This window comes from Phascolarctos cinereus, unplaced genomic scaffold, assembly GCF_003287225.1.
Source record: "Phascolarctos cinereus isolate Bilbo 61053 unplaced genomic scaffold, phaCin_HiC Scaffold_7;HRSCAF=346, whole genome shotgun sequence".
NCBI classification, from domain to species: domain Eukaryota; kingdom Metazoa; phylum Chordata; class Mammalia; order Diprotodontia; family Phascolarctidae; genus Phascolarctos; species Phascolarctos cinereus.
The window spans coordinates 12,605,918-12,627,539 of record NW_027556180.1 but is presented as its reverse complement, the minus strand read 5'-3'; the positions used below and the strand labels follow the sequence as shown (position 1 = coordinate 12,627,539).

Below are 21,622 nucleotides of genomic sequence, written 5' to 3'. Positions count from 1 at the left end.
ACTTCTAGCACTTATAACACTAAAGAGTTAAGGCTCTCCTTGCAAACTCCCTTGTTGACTGTTCCTGCCTCCTCGACTGACAGGAGGTTCTATCCCACCCCTAGCTGAAGATTCCATTCATTCTTCTGCATTCTAATCTGAATTCTATTTATTTCTACAAATGGGTCTAGTTGCAATTTGCTATTGTAAATAATCTTTTGCATAACCAGTTTTTGGTGGGAAGGGAATAAGCTTGGTAGATATGAGATACCTTCAACCCTGCCCCTTGAGAGCCAGGATTATAGCCCTACATTAAAGATATTTGAAAGTTGCAGATAGATATCATTCTAGTCCAATAACATCTTGGAGACTAGAGAAGACATTTCTCCACCTCAGTGTCCCTGGTTCCTGCTTGCTTCTCACCCCAGCTTGGCTGTTGGCAATGCCATTCTAATTCTCCTCCTACTCTTTACCAAAGTGTCCACACCTCAGATTCTATCTAGTCATGTTAGAGAACTTATGTAGAGAAGAGGACAATGATTCCACTTTGGGACCTGTTGGGTTGGAGGTGCCGGTAATAATAAAAATCACCACTGCAACAATAATCACTGACACTCATACAATGTTTTAAGCTTGGCAGGATCTGTTTACATTTTCTTCTTTGGGCATCCAAGTTGTCATGTGCAGTAGGCAGTTGGGAGCATAGGCTGGGTGCTCAGGGCAGAGAGAGGAGCTTCACTGATCATCCTCTGGACCCCCATCTCACCTGGTTTGACTTCTCCTAAACACTTAGGACATTTGACTTGGTAATACGTCAATGCATGTTCTCTCCCCTTCACTTCAGCTTGTATTGCAGCTATTTGTGCATAAATCTTATGTCCAGGCAGTCAGAACCATGTCTTCGTTCAGTTACTAACCCCTACTCCCACCCCAGTCCATCCCTGCCAGCAGCCAATACTATGACTTGCACACACAAAGAACTGGCTCTTGGTGGAATGGAACAGCTGAATTACCACTAGAGATTCTCCTCTAGCCATTTCAGATACTTGTTAAGTTCTCTTTGGCCTGCTTTAAAACTCATACTGAATAACAGGATTCCATGGAACCCATCTTCCACATGTTCATGGACTACCTGGACCCCTGCAGCCCTAAGGCGGGAGACGTACATGAGCCCATCATCTCTTAAGACATCATACTGACAGGTGAGGATATGGGTCAAGGGTAAACCCTGTAACTTAGAATCATCAGCTAATAGGGGGGATGCTCTGACATCTAGAAATCCAGGGAACTTTTTTGCAAGGTCAGCGGGTCCATGCATTGGGCTGGTATAAAGATGTCCTTTTTGAAACCTCTCAGGAAGTAGGGTACTCCAGTTCACAAACTTGAAGAGATGGTTTGATTCCACAGGTGTATGTTGGTTAGCAAGCATGGCTTCCCTTAGCACCTTGTCTGAGGTGAAATACAGGCTCCAAAACAAAACCATGTCATATTTTAGCAGGATGGGCATATGTGCATTTTCTCGATATGATGGTAAATCCATATCAAGAGCCTGAAGAGCAGGATAAATTAAAGACTGAATCTTGACTTTTATCTTGACTTCTGGGTCATCTAGAAGCTGAAAAACAAAGAGACAATACCTTGCTTAATTAGAATTCATAGCAGACAGGACCTTAGTGGTCATTACACCCCTATCAATTAACAGAGACACTAAGACTCAGGAAGGAAAAGCAACTTGGTCATGATTATAATATTCCATCCCTTACCACCAAGCCTTGGCATGGATGGTCCCCAACATCCCATAAGGGATGTCTGCAAGACACTCTTCCTCACCTCTACTTCTTGGGAATTTTAGCTTCCTTCAAGATACTACTAGAGACCCTCCTCCCCAATAAGTATTTTCTCCTTCTTGCAATTCTTTTGAATCATTTTTCATACACTTTGTATTTGCCTATCTGTGTAGCTCTCATTTGTTTCTCTGAGTGTTAAATGCAAACTCTTTGAGGCCAGAGACTTTTAACATGTTTGTCTCTGTAGCCCCAGCAAGTCTAGTACAATGCCCTGCAAGAACTCAGTAAATGACTGTTGAATTGACGTGGAATGAAGTGAGTTACCTTTCTGGCAAGGTGGCCCAGCTGGCCCATGAACTATTCACTGCTCCATGATTGTAAGGCCCTATTTTGGAGACTATGTAAATTAATTTTATAATATCAAAATATGTTTTCAAAAGAAAAGATTCATGAAATCAAAGTTTATTTTAAGACAAACCACATCTAGTTAGAGGCATAAAGAATCTAGGGGACCAATGGAATAAATTAAAGCTTCAGGGCTTTGTTACACCTTTTGCTTTGCTTGGTAGGAAATGTGGCAGTCCTCAAGAATTAATTACTGGCTGTTGGAATGAAGGAATGAAAGAACGATACAGAAGTTATTAAGCACGTATTTGCTATGTGCCAAGCACTATGGTTTGTTGGGGGCATAGATACAGAAATAAAGACAGACAGTCCATTGGATCAGTTACCTTGGTAGAAATTATTTGTCAGTTTGTCCAACAAGGTCTCATTTCCAAGATATAAAAGGACCTTACAGGACTAAGAGACATCCTCCAATAAACAATTGGTCAAAGGATATAGACAGGGCGTTTCCAAAGGAAGAAAGCCAACATACAAATAACCATATAAAAATTTTGTTCCAAAACACTGATAGAGAAATGTGAATTAAATCATCCTGAGGTTCTACCTCACACCCTTCAGACTAACAAAGTTGACAAAGAAGGAACATGAGAAATGTTAACAAGACTGCATGGAAACAAGCCTGTTGATATCCTGCTGGTGTAGCTGTGGATTTGTCTTGCTACGGTGGAAAGCAATTTGGAACTATTCCCTAAAAATCAGGAGCTCTGTTTGCCCAGAGACATTACTGTTAGGCCTATATCCTAAGAAGATCAAAGTAACAGACCCATAAGTACAAAATTTTTAAATGGAAAAAATAAAATCTTTTTTAAAAGGCCAATCCTGAAGTCAAGAAGTTTACATTCTAATGGGGTAGGTGACACAGACAGACATATGGTGCATTTGGAGGGGTACATTTTATTTGGAAAGTGACAGTGAAAGCAGAGCCAAGATAATGGAGTAGAGTAAGCTCTGCTCCACAAACTTCTTCAAATAGGTCTAGAAAATGCACCAGCTTAAATCCTAATGGTGAAAACCAGAAAAAGTCACGATAAGTCCGCCAAAGGAGACAGGAAGAGAGGTCTGTTGACACTGAGGTGGGGTCAGCCCAGGATCATGCCTGGCTCTAAGCACTCCAGTGCCCAGGGAGAGGCTGTGTGCCAGGGCAAAAGGAGGTTCTGGATCCAGAGCAGACCACCCCCAGACCCATAACGGGGCCTTGCAACTAGGACAGATAGGAAGCTTTGTTGCCCACTACCCAGTCCCAGGGCAATGGAAGGCAGCCCAGATGTTCCCTCCAGAAGTGCTATAGAGGAACAGCTAGGTGGCACAGTGGATAGAGCACAGGCCCTGGATTCAGGAGGACCTGAGTTCAAATCCACACTTACTAGCTGTGTGACCTTGGGCAAGTCACTTAACCCCATTGCCTAGCCAAAACAAAACAAAACAAAACAAAGCAATAAATAAATAAATAAGCAGAAGTGATGTAGAGCAAAGCCTTGACATCAAGTCCAGTGTCAGGAGATAAGCTGAAAGGATGAACAAAGAAAGACCCCCACCATAAGGAGCTTGGAGCCAATGGTGGCAGGGACACTCAAGACACAAATGGAGAACAAAAGCCTCAGATGAAAATACAGCTAGAATTCCTAGAAGAGATGAAGCAAAAGTTTTGGGATTTTTTTATAATGGAATAAAATAGCTTGATGAAAATTGGAAAAGAAATGAGAGCTATGAAGACAATTGGGAGAGAAGTTAACAGCTTGGCACAAGAGATACAAAACCTTGCCCAAGGAACAAACTCCCTGAAAATTCAAATGGACCAAATAGAAGCCAATGAATTTTGAGGCAAAAAAAAGTCAAAAGGCAGAAATAAATAGAAGAAAACACAAGGTATCTCATAACAAGAATAACTGATGAAGGAGAAAAAAATTAAAGAATCATTAGACTATTTGAATGCCACAGCCAAAAATACAGCCTAGACATCATATTCCAAGAAATCTTAAAAAGAAAACTGTCCAGATATTTTAGAACCATAGGACAAAGTGGAAATTGAAAGAATCTACAGGTTATCTCCTGAAAGAAACCCCAAAATGAAAACTCCCAGCAATATCACAATCAAAAGCCGGAGTTTAGAGGTTAAAGAAAAAATACAGCAAGCTACCCAAAAGAAAGAATACAAGTGCTGAAGAGCCACAGTCAGGATCATACAAGATTTAACGACCACCGGTACAAAGGAGCAGAGAATTTGGAATATGTATATTCCAGAAGGCAAAGGTTATGGGCTTACAGCCAACAACAACTGACCTACAAAGCCGAGTGTGATGCTATCAGGGGTGGAGGAAATGGATCTTTAATGAGTGCATTTGTTCTAAGGAACTTCTAAGTGTTCCTAATGAGAACTGCAGAGAAACTTTGAAGTTCAAACACATGAAGAAAAACATAAAAAGATAGACATGAATGAATAATGAAGAGGGATTACATAAGGATCAACTGCTTACATTTACATATGGGGAAATGATACGTGTGCCCCTCTTTGATCCCTAGCATCATCAGAGTTAATAGAAGGAGTCCTATTAGATAAAGCCTAGGGGTGGTTCTGCTATGTCTTGATCACCTTAAGAAAAGAATAGAAAGAAGAAGAAAAGGAGGGTGGGATGGAGGAGGGAAAGGAAGGCTAGGGAAAATTATCTCATATGATGGGAAGCTAGATGGTGCAGTGAATAGAGTGCCAGGCCTGGAGTCAGGAAGACTCATCTTCCTGAGTTCAAATCTGGTCTCAGACATTTACTACCTATGTGACCCTGGGCAAGTCACTTAACCTTGTGTGCCTCAGTTTCCTCATCTGTAAAATTAGCTGGGGAAGGAAGTGGCAAACCACTCCAGTATCTTTGCCAAGAAAATGTTCAGTATTGGTGAACTGTGGTCTATGGGGTCACAAAGAGGCAGACAGGACTGCACAACAAGATGTAGAGAGCAATTAGTCCTAAGCAAAACAAAATCTAAGAACGTAAAAAAATATCTGTAGCTCTTTTAAAGAAGCAAAAGATAAGAACCTGAGAGGATGCCCATAAATTGGTAATGGATAAACAAGTTATGTCATATAAATACAATGGAATATTATCATGCTAAACTTATAGGCATAAAGATCAACTAAGATTTTGGTGATGAAGAATGAAACATACTATTTGCCTCCTGATAGAGTTGAAGGACTCAGAGTGCAGAATGAGACAATTTTTTTGGACGTGGCCAATGTGAAAATGACAGAAAGCATTAAAGATCAGGCTGAGGCAGTTTGTCCTGAAGGTACTAGGGAACCAATGAAGGATTTTGAGCAGAAGTGAGCCATTCAGAAGCAAATTCAGCATATAAGGAAAAGAGAGGACCAAAAAATTGATGTGCTTTTTCAGAATATAATTTTGTCAGCTCTATACAATTTTGTCAGCATGTGTTTGAGAGGGGGAGAAACTGAAAGGAGAGTAACCAATTAGGAGGCTGTGACAGTAGCTCAGGTGAGAAGTGATAAGTGCCTAAGCTATTGGGCGGTGGCTATGGGAGTGGAGAAAAGAGGACAAATGTGAGACATGCTGTGGGACATATGTGAGACAGTATTACTTGTGAGAGGTCAACATGGACAAAGCATCAGAGGTGACGCAGTTATAGAATGGGACAGTTTCAGAGAAGGAAGATAAGAGTTCAGCTTTGGACACACTGAAGTGTTGAGAGGACACGCAAGTTGAGATTTCCAGCAGGCAGCAGGGAAAAACATCTGGAATTCTAGAGAGAGATTAAGACTGGACTAAAGATTTTGGTGCCACTGGTGGAGTGGTGATACCAGATGAAGACAGGAAAAAGGAGAAGAGGGGAGGGAAGGGGAAGAGAGAGGAGGAGAGAAGAGGATGGGAGGGGAGAGCAAACTATTGAGGGTCAACCATGAGTATAGGAAGGGATGTCCTGGAAACCAGCTCAAACCTAAGAATTGTTCAACTTTAAGTGAGCATTTGCACTTTGGAAATTGGCAAACACTACAAATCAAGGTGTGATTTACTGTTTTGTTGATTGTCTAGGTCCAGATGGATGTTAATAATGCAGATTATACTTAGAGGAATGCCAGCTGTATTTTCAAAGATCTAGTTATTAAACATTTACCAGCATAATGCTGATTAGAAGGTAGCAAAATGGATGAAGAATTAACAAGGCAGACTGAGTGGTCAAAAAGTCAGGAGAATCAAAGTCCAATTATAACCAAAGGGCAATGTTTGCAACTTGATTAGCAAAGTTCTTCAATCTACAGGCCTAAGGCCTGGCTATGCAAACCTGTTTTGGAAAGTCTTGATAAGCTTACAACAGCCTGGTGAAAGTTATCTCCTCCCCTGAACAGGAAAATGTTGCCTCTTTGAAAAAGACAATGATGTCTTTATTCAAGTACATTGAAAAAATAAGATGGCAGCACCAGCAAGGATGTATTGGAGAAAGGAGGGCTGGAGGCAGAGAAATTAGCAGGGAAGGCATAGCAGCAGTCCAAATGGAAGTCAATGAAGGACTGGCCTAGAGTGGTGGTAGGGAAGTAAGGGAGGAGGAGCTGGGCGGGAGAGATGAGGAGGCAGAATCAGCAGAACTGGGCAACTGCTTGGATGGGGGAGGAAGGAGAAAGAAGAGCCAAACCTGACCGGCAAGTTTCAAAGCTGATGGGCATCCAGGGATGGTGGAAGGTTGTGCAGACTTACAGAAAAGAGAACAATGACTCCACTTTGGGACCTGTTGGGTTGGAGGTGCCGGTAATAATAAAAATCACCACTGCAACAATAATCACTGACACTCATACAATGTTTTAAGCTTGGCAGGATCTGTTTACATTTTCTTCTTTGGGCATCCAAGTTGTCATGTGCAGTAGGCAGTTGGGAGCATAGGCTGGGTGCTCAGGGCAGAGAGAGGAGCTTCACTGATCATCCTCTGGACCCCCATCTCACCTGGTTTGACTTCTCCTAAACACTTAGGACATTTGACTTGGTAATACGTCAATGCATGTTCTCTCCCCTTCACTTCAGCTTGTATTGCAGCTATTTGTGCATAAATCTTATGTCCAGGCAGTCAGAACCATGTCTTCGTTCAGTTACTAACCCCTACTCCCACCCCAGTCCATCCCTGCCAGCAGCCAATACTATGACTTGCACACACAAAGAACTGGCTCTTGGTGGAATGGAACAGCTGAATTACCACTAGAGATTCTCCTCTAGCCATTTCAGATACTTGTTAAGTTCTCTTTGGCCTGCTTTAAAACTCATACTGAATGACAGGATTCCATGGAACCCATCTTCCACATGTTCATGGACTACCTGGACCCCTGCAGCCCTAAGGCGGGAGACGTACATGAGCCCATCATCTCTTAAGACATCATACTGACAGGTGAGGATATGGGTCAAGGGTAAACCCTGTAACTTGGAATCATCAGCTAATAGGGAGGATGCTCTGACATCTAGAAATCCAGGGAACTTTTTTGCAAGGTCAGCGGGTCCATGCATTGGGCTGGTATAAAGATGTCCTTTTTGAAACCTCTCAGGAAGTAGGGTACTCCAGTTCACAAACTTGAAGAGATGGTTTGATTCCACAGGTGTATGTTGGTTAGCAAGCATGGCTTCCCTTAGCACCTTGTCTGAGGTGAAATACAGGCTCCAAAACAAAACCATGTCATATTTTAGCAGGATGGGTATATATGCATTTTCTCGATATGAGGGTAAATCCATATCAAGAGTCTGAAGAGCAGGATAAATTAAAGACTGAATCTTGACTTTAATCTTGACTTCTGGGTCATCTAGGAGCTAGGGAAAAAACTCACAATGTGTTAATTAGAATTCATAGCTTATTAGGTGGTAGGGCCCAGTGAGAACATCTAGTCTAACCCCATCATCAACAGATGGGAACATTAAGGTCCAAAGATGGAAAATGGCTTACTCGGTGTCTCAGCCTCTTGGTTTTCTCAGTAATATTTCTTCTTTCCTTTTTTGTCCTAATGTTATTCTCCTTTATAAGTAAAAAGAAACATAAAAGTGGCTGATTATCTTCTTGTCACACAGGACTGTAGGGAAGTGCCCATCTCTGACTTTGTCTCTATCTCTCTGTTCCTCTATCTCTGTCTGTCCATCCCTCTTTGTGTGTGGGTCTTCTTCTCCCACTAATCAGTTTAAGGTCACCTCAAGGACAATGTACTGGGCCAGCACAGACTCCTTGTGACAAGAGTAACTAACATAGGTTTTGCATCCAAGGCAAAGTAGGGCTGTCATGGAAAGAGATTATCTGAGCTGAGTTCACATAAGAATTCATCAAGTATTGTTACTGAGGGAGGCAAAGAACCCTGATATAGGAAACTGTGTGGATTACATACCTAGAATCCAATAAGAAGGATGAAGGAGGGCATCTCCATCCCTGAACATCTAGGAAACCAGTTCCTTGTAGACATTCAAGGGTATGCTAAGTTCATAAAATACTTCTTTACATTTCAACATTCCAAGCTTGACTCCATTTTTAAAAATTAATCCATAAATTCATAAATATAAAGCTAGAAAATAGATAAGATAGATGAGGAAACTGAGGCTTAGGATGTTAAAGTGATTCAGGAAGGTCACACAGGTAGTACACATCAGAGTTCAGTTTGAACCAAGGTCCTATGACTCCATAAAGTGGAGTCATCCACCATCACAATGTCTCCTGTGCTTGGGATCAATGATGGTTTTCCTCTCAATGCAGCCTCTGGATCCTCATTTTTCCATGAAGCAGAAGTACTGCTTCCTCCTTAGAATGCCCATTGCTTAAGATTTCTTTGTGTTTCCATTTTTCTCCATCGTGTCTGCTTGCCAACCACCTGACCTTGATTATGGCTCCCTCCCACCTCCTTAGAATATTTTTCTTTCTCAGTTCCTTCTTGCATATTCCCCTTCCTCATCATATGTGGAAACTCATCATTTTTAGGAAGGTGTGGAACAACACTTCTGTGGCTTTTCAACTTATTAAACAGAGAAATCAGCTTTCCTTTGACCACACTCATAGTGAGAACCTCTAGCAGAAAGACAAACGTAACACGGTCTTGGGAAGTGAGTGAGTTGGTTCCATCAGGTTTCGTACCTTTGGGGATGGAAGGGTTAGGGTTTGGGGTTTCAAACATCCTGAGGAATTCTTTTTATCATCCACCTGATTGTGTCACTGAACTAAAAGGTCATTCCTATTATGCTGCATGGGTAGAGCATTCTAAAGTCACTGCCCTCCGTGACATTGCCATATCCTTTTAGTAAGAAAAGAAGTCAATCTAACAGGAGGGGGGAAAATAGATTCATTCTACCTGATCATCCCTATAGCATTCTCAAGGTGAAATTATCCCACTTACATTTTCATTTTAAACATGATGTTGAAAAGAATATTAAGTTTAAAAACCGGAGAAATATTCATCTAATACCTTCTGAGTGGTGCCTGCAGCTAAATTCCCACCAGCACTGTCTCCAGCAACACAGATACGGGCAGGGTCCACACCGTACTCTTCAAGGACTTTCTTTCTCAAGAACCACCTTAAGGCATCATAGACATCTTCAAATTGAGTTGGAAAGTGATACTGGGGGGATAATCTGTAGCTTTTTGGAGAAAAACAAAATATTTATTGAATAATATGAGGAGTTCTAGATAAATACTAAAGGCATATGCTATGTGAGATTTCTTTTTTTTTTTTACTTAGAAGCAACATTATGTATATGTGGGTTTTTAATGGTTTTTTGAATCATTTGCATAAAGAAAAAGCTTTACTTCCATATTGTATATTGAAACATGGTCTTGAAAAGCTGAGTTTTTGTAGTCATTGCCCATAACACCTCAGAGTGTGGAACACGCAGGATCACGACTGATGATTATTTAACAAGTGGGATGGTGATGGTGCATTTGGCTTTGAAACCTGCCATGGTTTGTTTTCACACTTTTGGGGGTGTCCTTTTCATTGACCCATCTGTTTGTCCCGTTGACTTTATCTCTTCTCCCCCTCCCTCCACCCATTGTGCTAACACCACACTGAGTAGATGGCTAGTGTTTCACATATTTGATGATAAATTGAATGAGGGATGATGTTGGGTTGTGTATTAAGTCCAAATAATTACACCCTGCCATAGCCTTATCAAAGACTTCTAAAAAGCAGCAAGTCTACAGGATGAATATCTGGGTTCAAGCGCTATCTCTAACCCATACTGTTTGTGACCTTGGGCTACTTTGGTAGTTTCCTGACTGAAATGACAAGCCCTAGGGGGAAAAAACTGATTTGATCTTATTTAAATTTTTATAAAAGCTATAAATAAAATCATCTTTTCATCATATAAAGTCTCTCATGCACATGATTGTTCAGTTTTTGTTTTTTTGTTTTACCATTGAACACATTATGGAAAGCAAATAAATTCAATTATGTACCTACAGACATGAGACAATTAGAATACTTTGCAAGGACCTGTCCAATAAAAAAAGCAACAGTTGATTTAATTTTTAAAAGTTTGCCTTTATCATTTTTGGCTAATTTCATTTGCTTTAGTCATCATGAGAGCTACTTAAAACTTTTCAGTTATACAATCATTTTATTCATAGATCTCAGAGTCATTCCAGATCTCAGCTGGTTTCAGGTTGCCACTTCCTCATCCAGCAATCAGTTCCTGGATTGTGGACGAAGCATAATAACTGGAAGAGGCCTTAAAAGTGCCATCTAGTCCAATTTTCTCATTTTGTAATTGAGGAAGTGGAACCCCAGATAATAGAAGGGATTTGTCAGTCTGTACCTTGAGGACTCATTGAAATCATCTGCTAAATATTGAGAAGTCTCCTTCCAATTCATAGGTCTGTCAAGTCATAGTGAATAAAAGGGTTTTGGCTAATTCAAGGAATCATCTGCTCCCTACCCATACTCTTCCAGCTTCCCTACCTCCTCTTCCTTGCATGACAGCAGGTCTCATTCTTATTCCTCCTATACTCTGAGCCACCAGATGTTGAGTCAAATTGAATTAGATTGGATTAAAGAATTGACCACTTGGTGGCTCTTGGACCTTTAGCCTAATCTTTCTCAAGTTGGTTGATCTTTTCCCTGCTGGAACATCTGATAAGTGATTTGACCCGATCTGGCAGTCTAGTTCTTATCTGTGGCCATTAAGCGACTTACCCAAGGCAGGAGGCTCTACTTGGGTCTTCCTGACTCCAGCCCCCCCCACCCCAAGTCCCTCAATCCACACACCACACTGCTTGGAAGCAGTTGCGAGGTATTAAAAACAAAACATAACCATGGAAGGTGATGGACCCTTTGTCTTAACAGATCTGGCCTAAAACTTAAATCATTCTTACTTAGTTGATATGACCACAGCATCAAGTTTGTTCACCATTTGTCTTGCTAAATCATCATAGGTGATCCAACCTAAAATACAAGAAATCAAGTCAAGTCAATTAGAACTAACAAGGAAAAAAATGCTTGCTTCTCTCACAGAAATCCTATAGTTATTTCCTGATATTCACAGGTCACTCGAGTGAATTGCATGGGCTATCAGTATTGATCTGTCTAGAGAAAAAAATGAAATACGTCATTCAAATGGAACACACTTTCCCTAAACATGTACACATTTCCATAACACACAAGGCACATGGTTGTCTGAAATTTTAAAGATACAGGGTTGATGAAGGAGAATTGTTGAAGTTGGAACTGGGTTGCAAAGTGCTAAAGGAGGGCTAAAATGCAAGTGAAAATGGTCAGTCCCCTGTGATCTGGGAGAAGAAGAGACGGAGTACACTATTTTTTCTTCACAGACAAAATAATATTCCTTTGTTTCACAGGCCACCCTATGATGTGAAACCTCAGTGGAGAAGAACTGATGTTATTTTGGTTCAAGAAGAGGCTAAACTAATGTTGATTTTTCTCTCAGAGGTACCTGGGCATTTGAACAGGCGTCAAATCAATCTTTCCCTTCTAAGAAGCTTTAAAGATTTCTGAATAAAATCTTTCCCAAAAGTTAACATCATTCTGTTTCTGTTTTTGAAGACAATGACATATGCCTCTGAAACTTCTGCAGTTGTGATAGGAAATGACTTTGGAGGAAATAGAATCCCAGAATTCAAGTTGGATTGGGCCCCAGCAGCCATCTAGGCCAGCCCATCCCTGAATAGAACCCCAGCATAACATAGCCAACAAGTGGTCCTCCAGCCTCTGATTAAAGACCTTGGAAAGGGGGAAGCCAGCACCTCTCCAGGCAGCCCTTTCCATTTTCAGACTGCTCTGGTTGGTGAGAAATTTATTTCTGACAACAGAGCCACATTTTTCTCTTTGGGCTTTGCCTCACTGCTCCTAGTTCTGCCCCTTGAGGCTGAATGGAACAAGACTAATACAGCCTCCAGGGGTGATCCCATCAAATATCCGAAGTTAGCTGTCACATACCCCTCTGAAGGAAGAGGTAGGCTTTCCTGACTCAGGACCAACACTCTCACCACTGCACTACCCATCAACAACGTATTGTACCACCTGTTGGAGATGCTCAAGTACTAAAGAAGGTCTGCCATCTCCATGCTATCCCTTTCAAGGGATATCCCCTTCAACAATGCTATTTGCCACCCATCCAAGTGAGCTCATCCTGGAAAATGCTTCCCTAAGTCCTTCCATAAATTCATCACTAGGAGCCAGACAGTGCGCCAGAGGCATCTTGAGGACGGCAGCAGAACACAAGGGCTCTCCAGTAAGCTTTGCCCTTGCCATGGCACCAGCCCATCTTTTCTCATTCCACATTTCTTTGATGACATCCTTTATCCTAGGTTCTCTTCATAATCCCTACTTTGTGACTTATTATAGCCAGCTCCTACCCACCATGTGCCTTTCTGAGGGATATTCATTTTGAATTCTTCAGAGAAGGTAACTTCCATGACTCATACAACCCATTCACATGACACAAGCCATTCCTTTGCTTTGTTTTCTGAAAATTAGATATGTGGGTGCTTTAAAAATATAATGGGAAATTACAAAGATATAATGGGATAAAATAAAGATAGAATGCAGACCTAACTAGAGGCAGGATGGCCTAATAGCGCCTAGAGAATTACCCTCAGACTCAGGAAGACCTGAGTTCAAATACTCTCTCTGACACATACTGACTGTGTGACCGTGGGTAAGTTATTTAACCAAGTATCCCCAGGAAATTCTAAGACTTCACATTCACAGAACAGAGCAGGTACCAGTCTCTGTTGGTAGAGAAGGTTTCATCACTGGGTCTCCCCATACCAACACAATCATAGATCCACTGACTCAAATAGGGAGAGCCAATCAACTTTCAAGTTATAAGCTCCTTATTCTTTTTGTCTTTTTTTTCTCCCTATTATTTTTTCAAGTGGTATGATCATTCATATTTCTATAGTGACTTATAGTCTATACACCTTGCTTTATTCCTACAAGCTGGTGAGGTTAGTAAAGCAGATATTATTGTCCTTATTTTACAGATAGAAAGCTTGGGCTTGGAAACATTAAGCAGCTTGCTTGTAATAATACAGTTTCTAGTATCTGAACTGGGATTTGAACCCAAGTCTCCTGAATACAAGTATAGGCCTTCACCTTGGGATCTTAAACTCAGAGTTTGGAGGAGTATTACAGGTCTTTGAGCGCAATCCTCCCATTGTGCAGCGAGAAAAGGGAGGCCCAGAGAAGCAAAGATTTATGAAGGAATAGTATAGCATTGTTCAAATACCTGAAGAGCTATTGTTATGAGAGGGCAAAACCAAAAACAGTAAGTAAAAGTCTCAAAGAGGCCAAATTAGGCACAATGTCAAGAAAAAGTCATCCTCTTCATGACAGTTAACCCAGCCGAATGGGCTGCCCTGGAGGGGAGGGCTGTCCCTCCAAGGAGGTCTCCAAGCTGAGGCTGGACAACCACAGGTCAGAAATGCCCATGCAGGGATTCCATTCACTCAGAGGTTGGCCCAGATGGCCACTAGGGCCATTTCACCTCTCTGATTCTGTGGATCCTTGGGGAGAATCAGCAGAGGGGCCAGGTCTGAAAGGACCCCTCATGCTAAGGCCGCAAAACTAGGAATGATTCGCTGGGTGGTCCCAGGAGGCTTCGGGGGGCACTGCTACAAGATCTAAAATTTTGTCCCTCTCTTTTCTTCTGATAAAGCTTCCTTTTAACTTGCAGTCAGAATCCTTGCTAATGCAAGTTGGTGCCTGACAGTTGGGTTGCAACATGGGCCAGGTTTGTGGATGTGGACTTCAATGGAGACTGATGGGATGCACTGGAAACACAGCTGGGCTGCTTTGTGATGTCAGGCTTAGAGGGTTCTTCAGGCTGAGATCTCTGACTCTAAAACTGTATATCTGTAGAGTATAGAGAAAGAAGAGCAGAAGGTACACATGCTGTTGGTGTGTCCTTAGAGTGTACGCATGCCTTTGGTGTGTCCTTAGAGTGTACGCATGCAGTTGGCACGTCCTTAGAACGTACACACACTGTTGGCATGTCTTTAGAATGTACACACAGTGTTGATATGTCCTCAGAGTGTACACACACTGTTGGTGTGTCCTTAGAATGTACACATGGTGTTGGTATTTTGTTCTTTTTTAAAAGCACATTTAATATTTACTTTTTTACAATTACATGTAAAAAAATTTTTTTAATTCTTTTTTTCAGATTTTGAGTTCCAAATTCTCTTCTCCCCCCCACCCCATTGAGAAAGCAAGCAATTTAATATAGGTTATACATGTGTAGTCATACAAAAAAAATTTCCATGTAAGTCATTCTGTGAAAGAAAATACAGACAAAAAAAAAGAAAAAGAAAGAAAGTAAAGAAAAAGTATCTTTGATCTGTATTCAGGCCTACCACTTCTTTCTTTCTACCACCTTTCTCTGGAGATTGACAGCACTTTTCATCATAAGGCCTACAGAATTGTCTTGGATCACTATATTGCTGAAAACAGCTAAGTCATTCACAGTAGAGCCTCATCCAATATTGCTGTTACTCTGTACAATGTTCTCCTGGTTCTGCTCACTTCCCTTTGCATCAGTTCATGTAAATCATTCCATGTTTTTCTGAGAATACCCTGCTCATCATTCCTTACAGCACAATAGTATGCCATCACAATCATATACAACAACTTGTTCAGCCATTCCCCAACTGATGGGCATCAATTTCCAATTCTTTGCAACCACTGAAAGAGCTGCTTTAAATATTTTTGCACATCTAGATCCTTTTCCTTTTTGCTTTTTATCTCTTTGAGATATAGACCTAGTAGTGATAGCCCCTTGGGCATAGTTCCAAATTGCTCTCCAGAATGGTGGAATCAGAATACAACTTCACCAATAGTACATTAGTGTTTTAATTTTCCCACATCTCCTCCAGTATTTGTCATCTTTCTTGTCTGTCATAATAGTTAATCTGACAGGCGTGAAGTAGTAGCTCAGAGATGTTTTAATTTTCATTTCACTCATCAATAGTGACTTAGAGAATTTTATATGATTACTTTGTCTGAAAACTGCCTGTTCATATCCTTTGACCATTTATTAGTTGAGAAATAGCTCCTATTTCTATAAATTTGACTCAGTTTTCTGTATGTTTGGGAAATGAAGTCTTTATTAAGGAAACTCACTGTAAAATTTTTTTTCACAGTAATGATTACCAAATATATATTTCTCTCCATCCTATTTCCCCTGTTTATCCTATTCTCTCTCCCATTTTACCCTGTCCATTCTCAAAAGTATTTTGCTTCTGACTTTTACCTACCCCAAACTGCTCTACCTTCTATCAGCTCTCCCCTCTTCTCTATCCCCTTCCCTTCCTACTTTCCTGTATTGTAAGATAGATTTCTACACCCACTTGAATGCGTATGTTATTCCTTCTTTGAGCCAAGTCTGATGAGAGTAAGGTTCATGTGCTCCCCTCCATGCTTCCCCCATTTTCCCCTCCACTGTAAAATCTCTTTCAGGCCTCTTTTCTGTCAGATAATTTATCCCATCCTACTGCTATGTTTCCCTTTCTCCTAGTGCATTTTTCTTTCTCATCCCTTAATTTTTTTAGGTAAGCATATCATCACATTCAACTTACACCCAGCTTTTTGCCTATTCATCTTTCTTCTAATTGCCCTAATAATGAGAAAGGTTTTAGGAGTTATAAATACTATTTGCCCATGTAGGATATAAACAATTTAACATTATCTAATCCCTTTTGATTTTTCTTTTCTATTTACCTTTTTCTGCTTCTTTTGGATCTTGTATTTGAAAGTCAAATTTTCTATTCAGCTCTGCTCTTTTCATTGGGAATGCTTCAAAGTCCTCTATTTCATTGAATATCTCTTTTTCCCCTGAAAAATTATGTTCAGTTTTTCAGAGTAGGTGATTCTTGGTTGCAATCCAAGCTCTTTTGCCCTCCAGGAAGTCATACTTCAAGCCCTCTGATCCTTTAATATAGAAACTGCTAAATATTATGTTATCTTGATGGTGGCTCCACAATATTTGAATGGTTTCTTTTTGGCTTCTTGCATTATTTTCACCTTGATCTGGGGAGGCCTGGGATTTGGCTATAATATTCCTGGGGGTTTTCATTTTGGTTCTCTTTCAGGAGGTGATTGGTGGATTCATTCAATTTGTATTTTACCCTCTGGTTCTAGAATATCAGGGCAGTTTTTCTTGATAATTTCTTGAAAGATGATGCCTAGACTCTTTTTTTGATCATGACTTTTGATCATGACAATAATGCTTAAATTATCTCTCCTGGATCTATTTTCCAGATCAGTTGTTTTTCCAATGATATACTTCACATTTTCTTCTATTTTTTCATTCTTTTTTTATTGTTTCTTGATGTCTCATAAAGTCATTAGTTTCCATTTATCCAGTTCTAACTTTTAAGGAATTTATTTTCTTCAGTGAGCTTTTGTACTTCCTTTTCCATTTGGCCAATTCTACTTTTTAAGAAGTCCTCCTCTTCAGTGAATTTGTGTATGTCTTTTTTTCCATTTGGCCAGTTCTGCTTTTCAAGGCATTCTTCTCTTCATTAGATTTTTGTGCCTCTTTTACCATTTGGCCTATTCTGTTTTGTAAGGCGTTATTTTCTTCAGTATTTTTTGTGCCTCAACCAAGCTGTTGACTCTTTTTTCATTATTTTCTTGCATCACTCTCATTTTTCGTCCCAACTTTTCCTCTACCTCTCTTACTTAATTTTTAAAATCCTTCTTGAGCTCTTCCGAGGTCTGAGACTAATTCATATTTTTCTTTGAGGCCTTGGATGTAGGAATTTTGACTTTGTTGTCTTCCTCTCAGTGTGTATTTTGATCTTCCTTGTCACCATAGTGACTTTCTATGGTCAGAATTTTTTCTGTTGTTTGCTCATTTTCCAATCTATTTCTTGACTTTTAACTCTATGCTAAAGGAAGGCTGTGCTTCCCAAGTGCAGGGCAAACTGTCCCAATCTTCAGGTATTTTTGTACAACTGTTTTCAAAGGTAATTCTGGGGACCATAAGTTTTTGATTCTTCCTAGGTGGTATGATCTAGGGAGACATGTATTTACTACTCTTCTGTACCGTGGACTGGTTTGTGAGCTACCACAGGCACTCTTTTAACCCTAGAACCATGAACAGAGTCCCTGCTCCTCTGTGGTCACCAGTTCTGCTGTACTAGTGCTCCCCCTCATACTGGGACTGAGACCCAGAACTGCCACCCAGATCCAAGTATAAGCAATGTAACAGAGTCCTGCCCCTGGACCCTTGTAATCTCCTTCTGACTTGTTATCTGATGCCATTATCATCTGTGGACCGAGAGGTCTGGAAGCCACCACTACTTCCATGCCACTGATTCAGTTGCCCCCAAGGCCTGCTCCTGGTTTGAGGGCCAGCCTGCACTGGTGTGCCTGCCCTGGATTGCACTCCACTCTCATCTTGATGCAACAGAACTTTCCTGCCAGCCTTCTAAGTTGTTTTGGGATGAAAAATTGTTTCATTCCATCTTTTTTGTGTGTTCTGCAGCTCTAGAACTTGTTTCTTATTTAAAGGTATTTGGAGGGGCTAAAGAGAGAGCGTAGGTAAGTTTGTGCCTTTACTTCATCATCTTGGCACCCCTCCTACTGGTGTGTTCTTAGCACTGTTCAGGGAAAAGGGTTCCAATCACAGAATTCTAGGTCTGTAACTGGAAAGGTCCTCTGAGGCCATCATGTCCACTCCCCTCTTTTTTACAGATGAGGAAACTGAGGCTCATAAAAAGTAACTGCTCAGGGTCACAGAGGAAGTAAATGGCACAGCCAGACTTTGAACGAAGGTCTTCTGACTCCAATCTTTCCCTCCAGCACCAGGGGGGCCAGGTATCCCATAGGCACTCTTGTAACCCTAGAACCATGAACAGGGTCCCTGCTCCTCTGTGGACATTTTATAAAGGGAACAAGCCTTAGAGTCAGGAAGACCCAGTTTCACTCAATCTCCCAAGAGCCCCTAGGCCACTCTCTACTGTTACATGTTACAGAAGAGTTGGTGGTTTACATTTACATTTCCACAACAAGGATTGCCCACAGCGATGAATTCACAAATCCAGAAAAAACAGTTATCTTATCTATACATGTAAAGCAGAAGGGAGGGTACAGGGAGGAGAATAAGCATTTGTTGATATTTATTCTAACACCTACTGTGTGCCAGACAGTGTGCTGAATTCTTTACAAAAATTGTCTCATTTGATCCTCACAACAACCCTGGGAGGTAGTTGCTATTATCATCCCCATTTTACAGTTGAGGAAATGAAGGCAGATGGAGCTTAAGTGACTTGCCCAGGGTCACAGAGCAAGTAAGTGTCAGAGGGGGGATTCCTGACTCCAGGTCCAGTCCTCTATACACTGTGTTGCCAGCTACCTTTAAGGATCTAAAAGACCATCGTTTTATTCTAATTGTGTATTCACCAAAGAAACATAATCAGTGATTTGGTATATGCTCAGTGTACATGCCTGTTAGAAGCTAGTGTCCTCTGCAAATGACCAACACTGGTTATCTCTACCTTGTAAATTAATCAAATAGCATTCTGGTTAAACCCCATCAAAGCCTGGGAAGCTTTGAGTAACTAGTTGCATCCTGTCCGCCCCTCCTCCTTCCTCTCCTCAGCCCCTGTCCTCCCCTTCTTTCTTTTCTCCTCCCCTGTCCTCCTCTCTCCTCCTGGTCTCCCCTCCTCTTTCCTCTCATCTCCCCTCCGCTCAGTTTGGCTCTGTCCTATTACCTCTTAACTACAAAATACTCTGATTAATGTCAAAGATGGACTGAAATGTGTCAGCCTGTCCCAGATTCAGTTCCCTGAGAAAAGTACTTACGAGCATCTCCTGCGGTCCAGCCACCACCATGAATATAAAACACGGCTCTTCTCATTGTAGATGATTTTTGCTTTGGCTCAAAGACTCGAACTGGAACTTTATTGAACAGAGTATCTGTCACTGTGACATTTGCATCTGATGTCGGTGGTACTTGGAAGAAGTACCCAACTGCATAAGGTGGAAATCCCAGTATCTCCAAAATCCCTGACTGACATTCAAGAAACACAATGAAAAGTACAGTTGTGAATTCTGTTCACATACAAGAGTATGCCTCCCTATTACTACTGTACCCTAAAAGGCCACTGACAATAGCTACATTGTAGAACTTTCACGTATTCAGAGTGTTTTATATATGTTATTGCATCTGACCCTCACAATGATTCTGGGTGGTCAGTGCTATTATTACTCCTCATTTAATAGGCAAGAAGTTGGAGGCTCATTGAGGTTACATGACTTACCTGGCAGACACATAGCCATTAAGTCTCAAGGATGAGATCTAGACCCATGTCTTCCTGATGCCAAGGCCAGCAGTATATCCACAACCAAACACACTAGCAGGATTTTAGCTGAACAGCTGAATATGCCTTGGCAATCCCAGAAGGGTTACAGTTCTTTTATCTAAAGTATTTGCCAAACTAGAAGAAAAGACAGGCACGATGATGCCACAGCTGCTCAAGATAAGCAGCAACTAAGTGCATTAAATTTTTGACCGGAACAAAAAAGAAAGAAATAAGCCCAGCTGGGTCCTCTGATGCTTTCTGTTATGAGATTACTCCCTCCCCTCATCTATCTACTAGGTTTGTATCTTGTCTCTATCTAATTGTTTAGCTGAAGACCCCAACATTAAAATGGGGAAATCCTTGAGGATGGCCTTTTCTTGCATCCCCAGCACTTAGCACAGTACCTGGCACATAGTAGGTGCCTAGTAAATGAAATGTCATCGATGATTGATTACCTGATGTCAGCACTCTGGAATTGTATTAGCTGATGTCCTTTCTGTCTTGGTAGCTTCCAGGATTAACATGGCTCCTTGGGTTGTTACCCTCAGTTCTGTATCTGAGCTTAAATTAACTTTCGTATTTGTATGTGTGCATACACATGCATGTGCACACACACACACACACACACACACACACACACACACACACATCTCATCCCATGACAGAATTTCCACTGAGTTCCATAACCTACTTATGGTGTCAGTGAAGTTCCCATAGCCAGAATTCACCTTCCAAACATCCATCATCCTTTTCTCCAGCCTTTTAAGCTACTTCACTCTACAAGTCATCAGGCCTAACCTTGTTCCAGGGCCTTTTTCTCCTTTAACAGTAAATAAGTATGGAACACCTAAAGCAGATAACCTTTGCCTTGGCCTGGCCCTGGGTTCTGAATACTGGTCCTCTTGATGAGTCCAACCAAATGATCAAGGTTCCAATTCAATTTAACAAACAATTATTAAGCACTGTGTAAGAAACCATGCTAGCCACAGAAAATGCAAAGAATAAAATAAAATAATCTGCAAACTCAAGGGGCCTACATTCTACCAGTGGATAGTGTGTGTATGGAGATAAGTGAATGCAAAGGAATTTGAGGAGGGAGAACAATTGGGTTGGAAGGATTATGGATGGACATCTAGGAAGCTTTAAGGAAGAAATGGCACATAAGCAGAACCTTGGAAGGGTAAGAGTTTCAAAAGGCAAAGTCGAGGCAAGCAATCACTATAAGCATGAAGGATGGTATCTGCAAATGGCATGTCCCAGATGGAACGCCAAGTTCTAGGGGCATCTAGTGGTAATCCAGTTTGACTGGAATTGAGAGTGCCTAAAGGCAAGTCTTATGTAATAAGGCTGAAAAAGTCTGATGAAGTCAGACTGTGGATGACCTCAAAAAGCTAATTTGTATTTTATCTTAGAGAAACAAGGAAAACACCGAAAATTTTTGAGCAGAGGGCTGACATGACAAGGCCTAGGCTTTGAAAAGACTATTTCAACATCGATGAGGAAGGAGGAAAGAAGAGAGTCAAGCTAGGAGACCCCGACAACCATCTGGAGGTAAAAAAGACCTGAATTTGGGCCATGATTCCATGAGTAAAGAAAAGAAGGATTAATTTAAGAGACATCATTGAGATATAATCAACAATGGAGTGGCAATTGATAGGACACAGACTTAAGGG

General features: G+C 41.1%; 1 protein-coding gene across 2 annotated transcripts in view; it reads right to left on the bottom strand.

Moving 5' to 3' along the window:
* Positions 1 to 584: 584 nt before the first annotated feature.
* LOC110210136 (arylacetamide deacetylase-like) overlaps positions 585 to 21,622 on the bottom strand; it is a 28,095-nt gene continuing 7,057 nt past the window's right edge. The window contains exons 2-5 of one of the 2 annotated variants that reach the window (XM_020988954.2): positions 19,450 to 19,657; positions 11,496 to 11,565; positions 9,592 to 9,763; positions 585 to 1,594 (exon numbers count right to left, since the gene is read on the bottom strand). In XM_020988954.2, the coding sequence (XP_020844613.1) occupies positions 995 to 1,594; positions 9,592 to 9,763; positions 11,496 to 11,565; positions 19,450 to 19,657 (1,050 nt within the window). In that variant the 3' untranslated portion in view covers positions 585 to 994. Of the gene's footprint in view, positions 1,595 to 6,953; positions 7,964 to 9,591; positions 9,764 to 11,495; positions 11,566 to 19,449; positions 19,658 to 21,622 lie in introns of those variants that run through there. The other variant, XM_020988955.2, reaches the window with a different exon arrangement.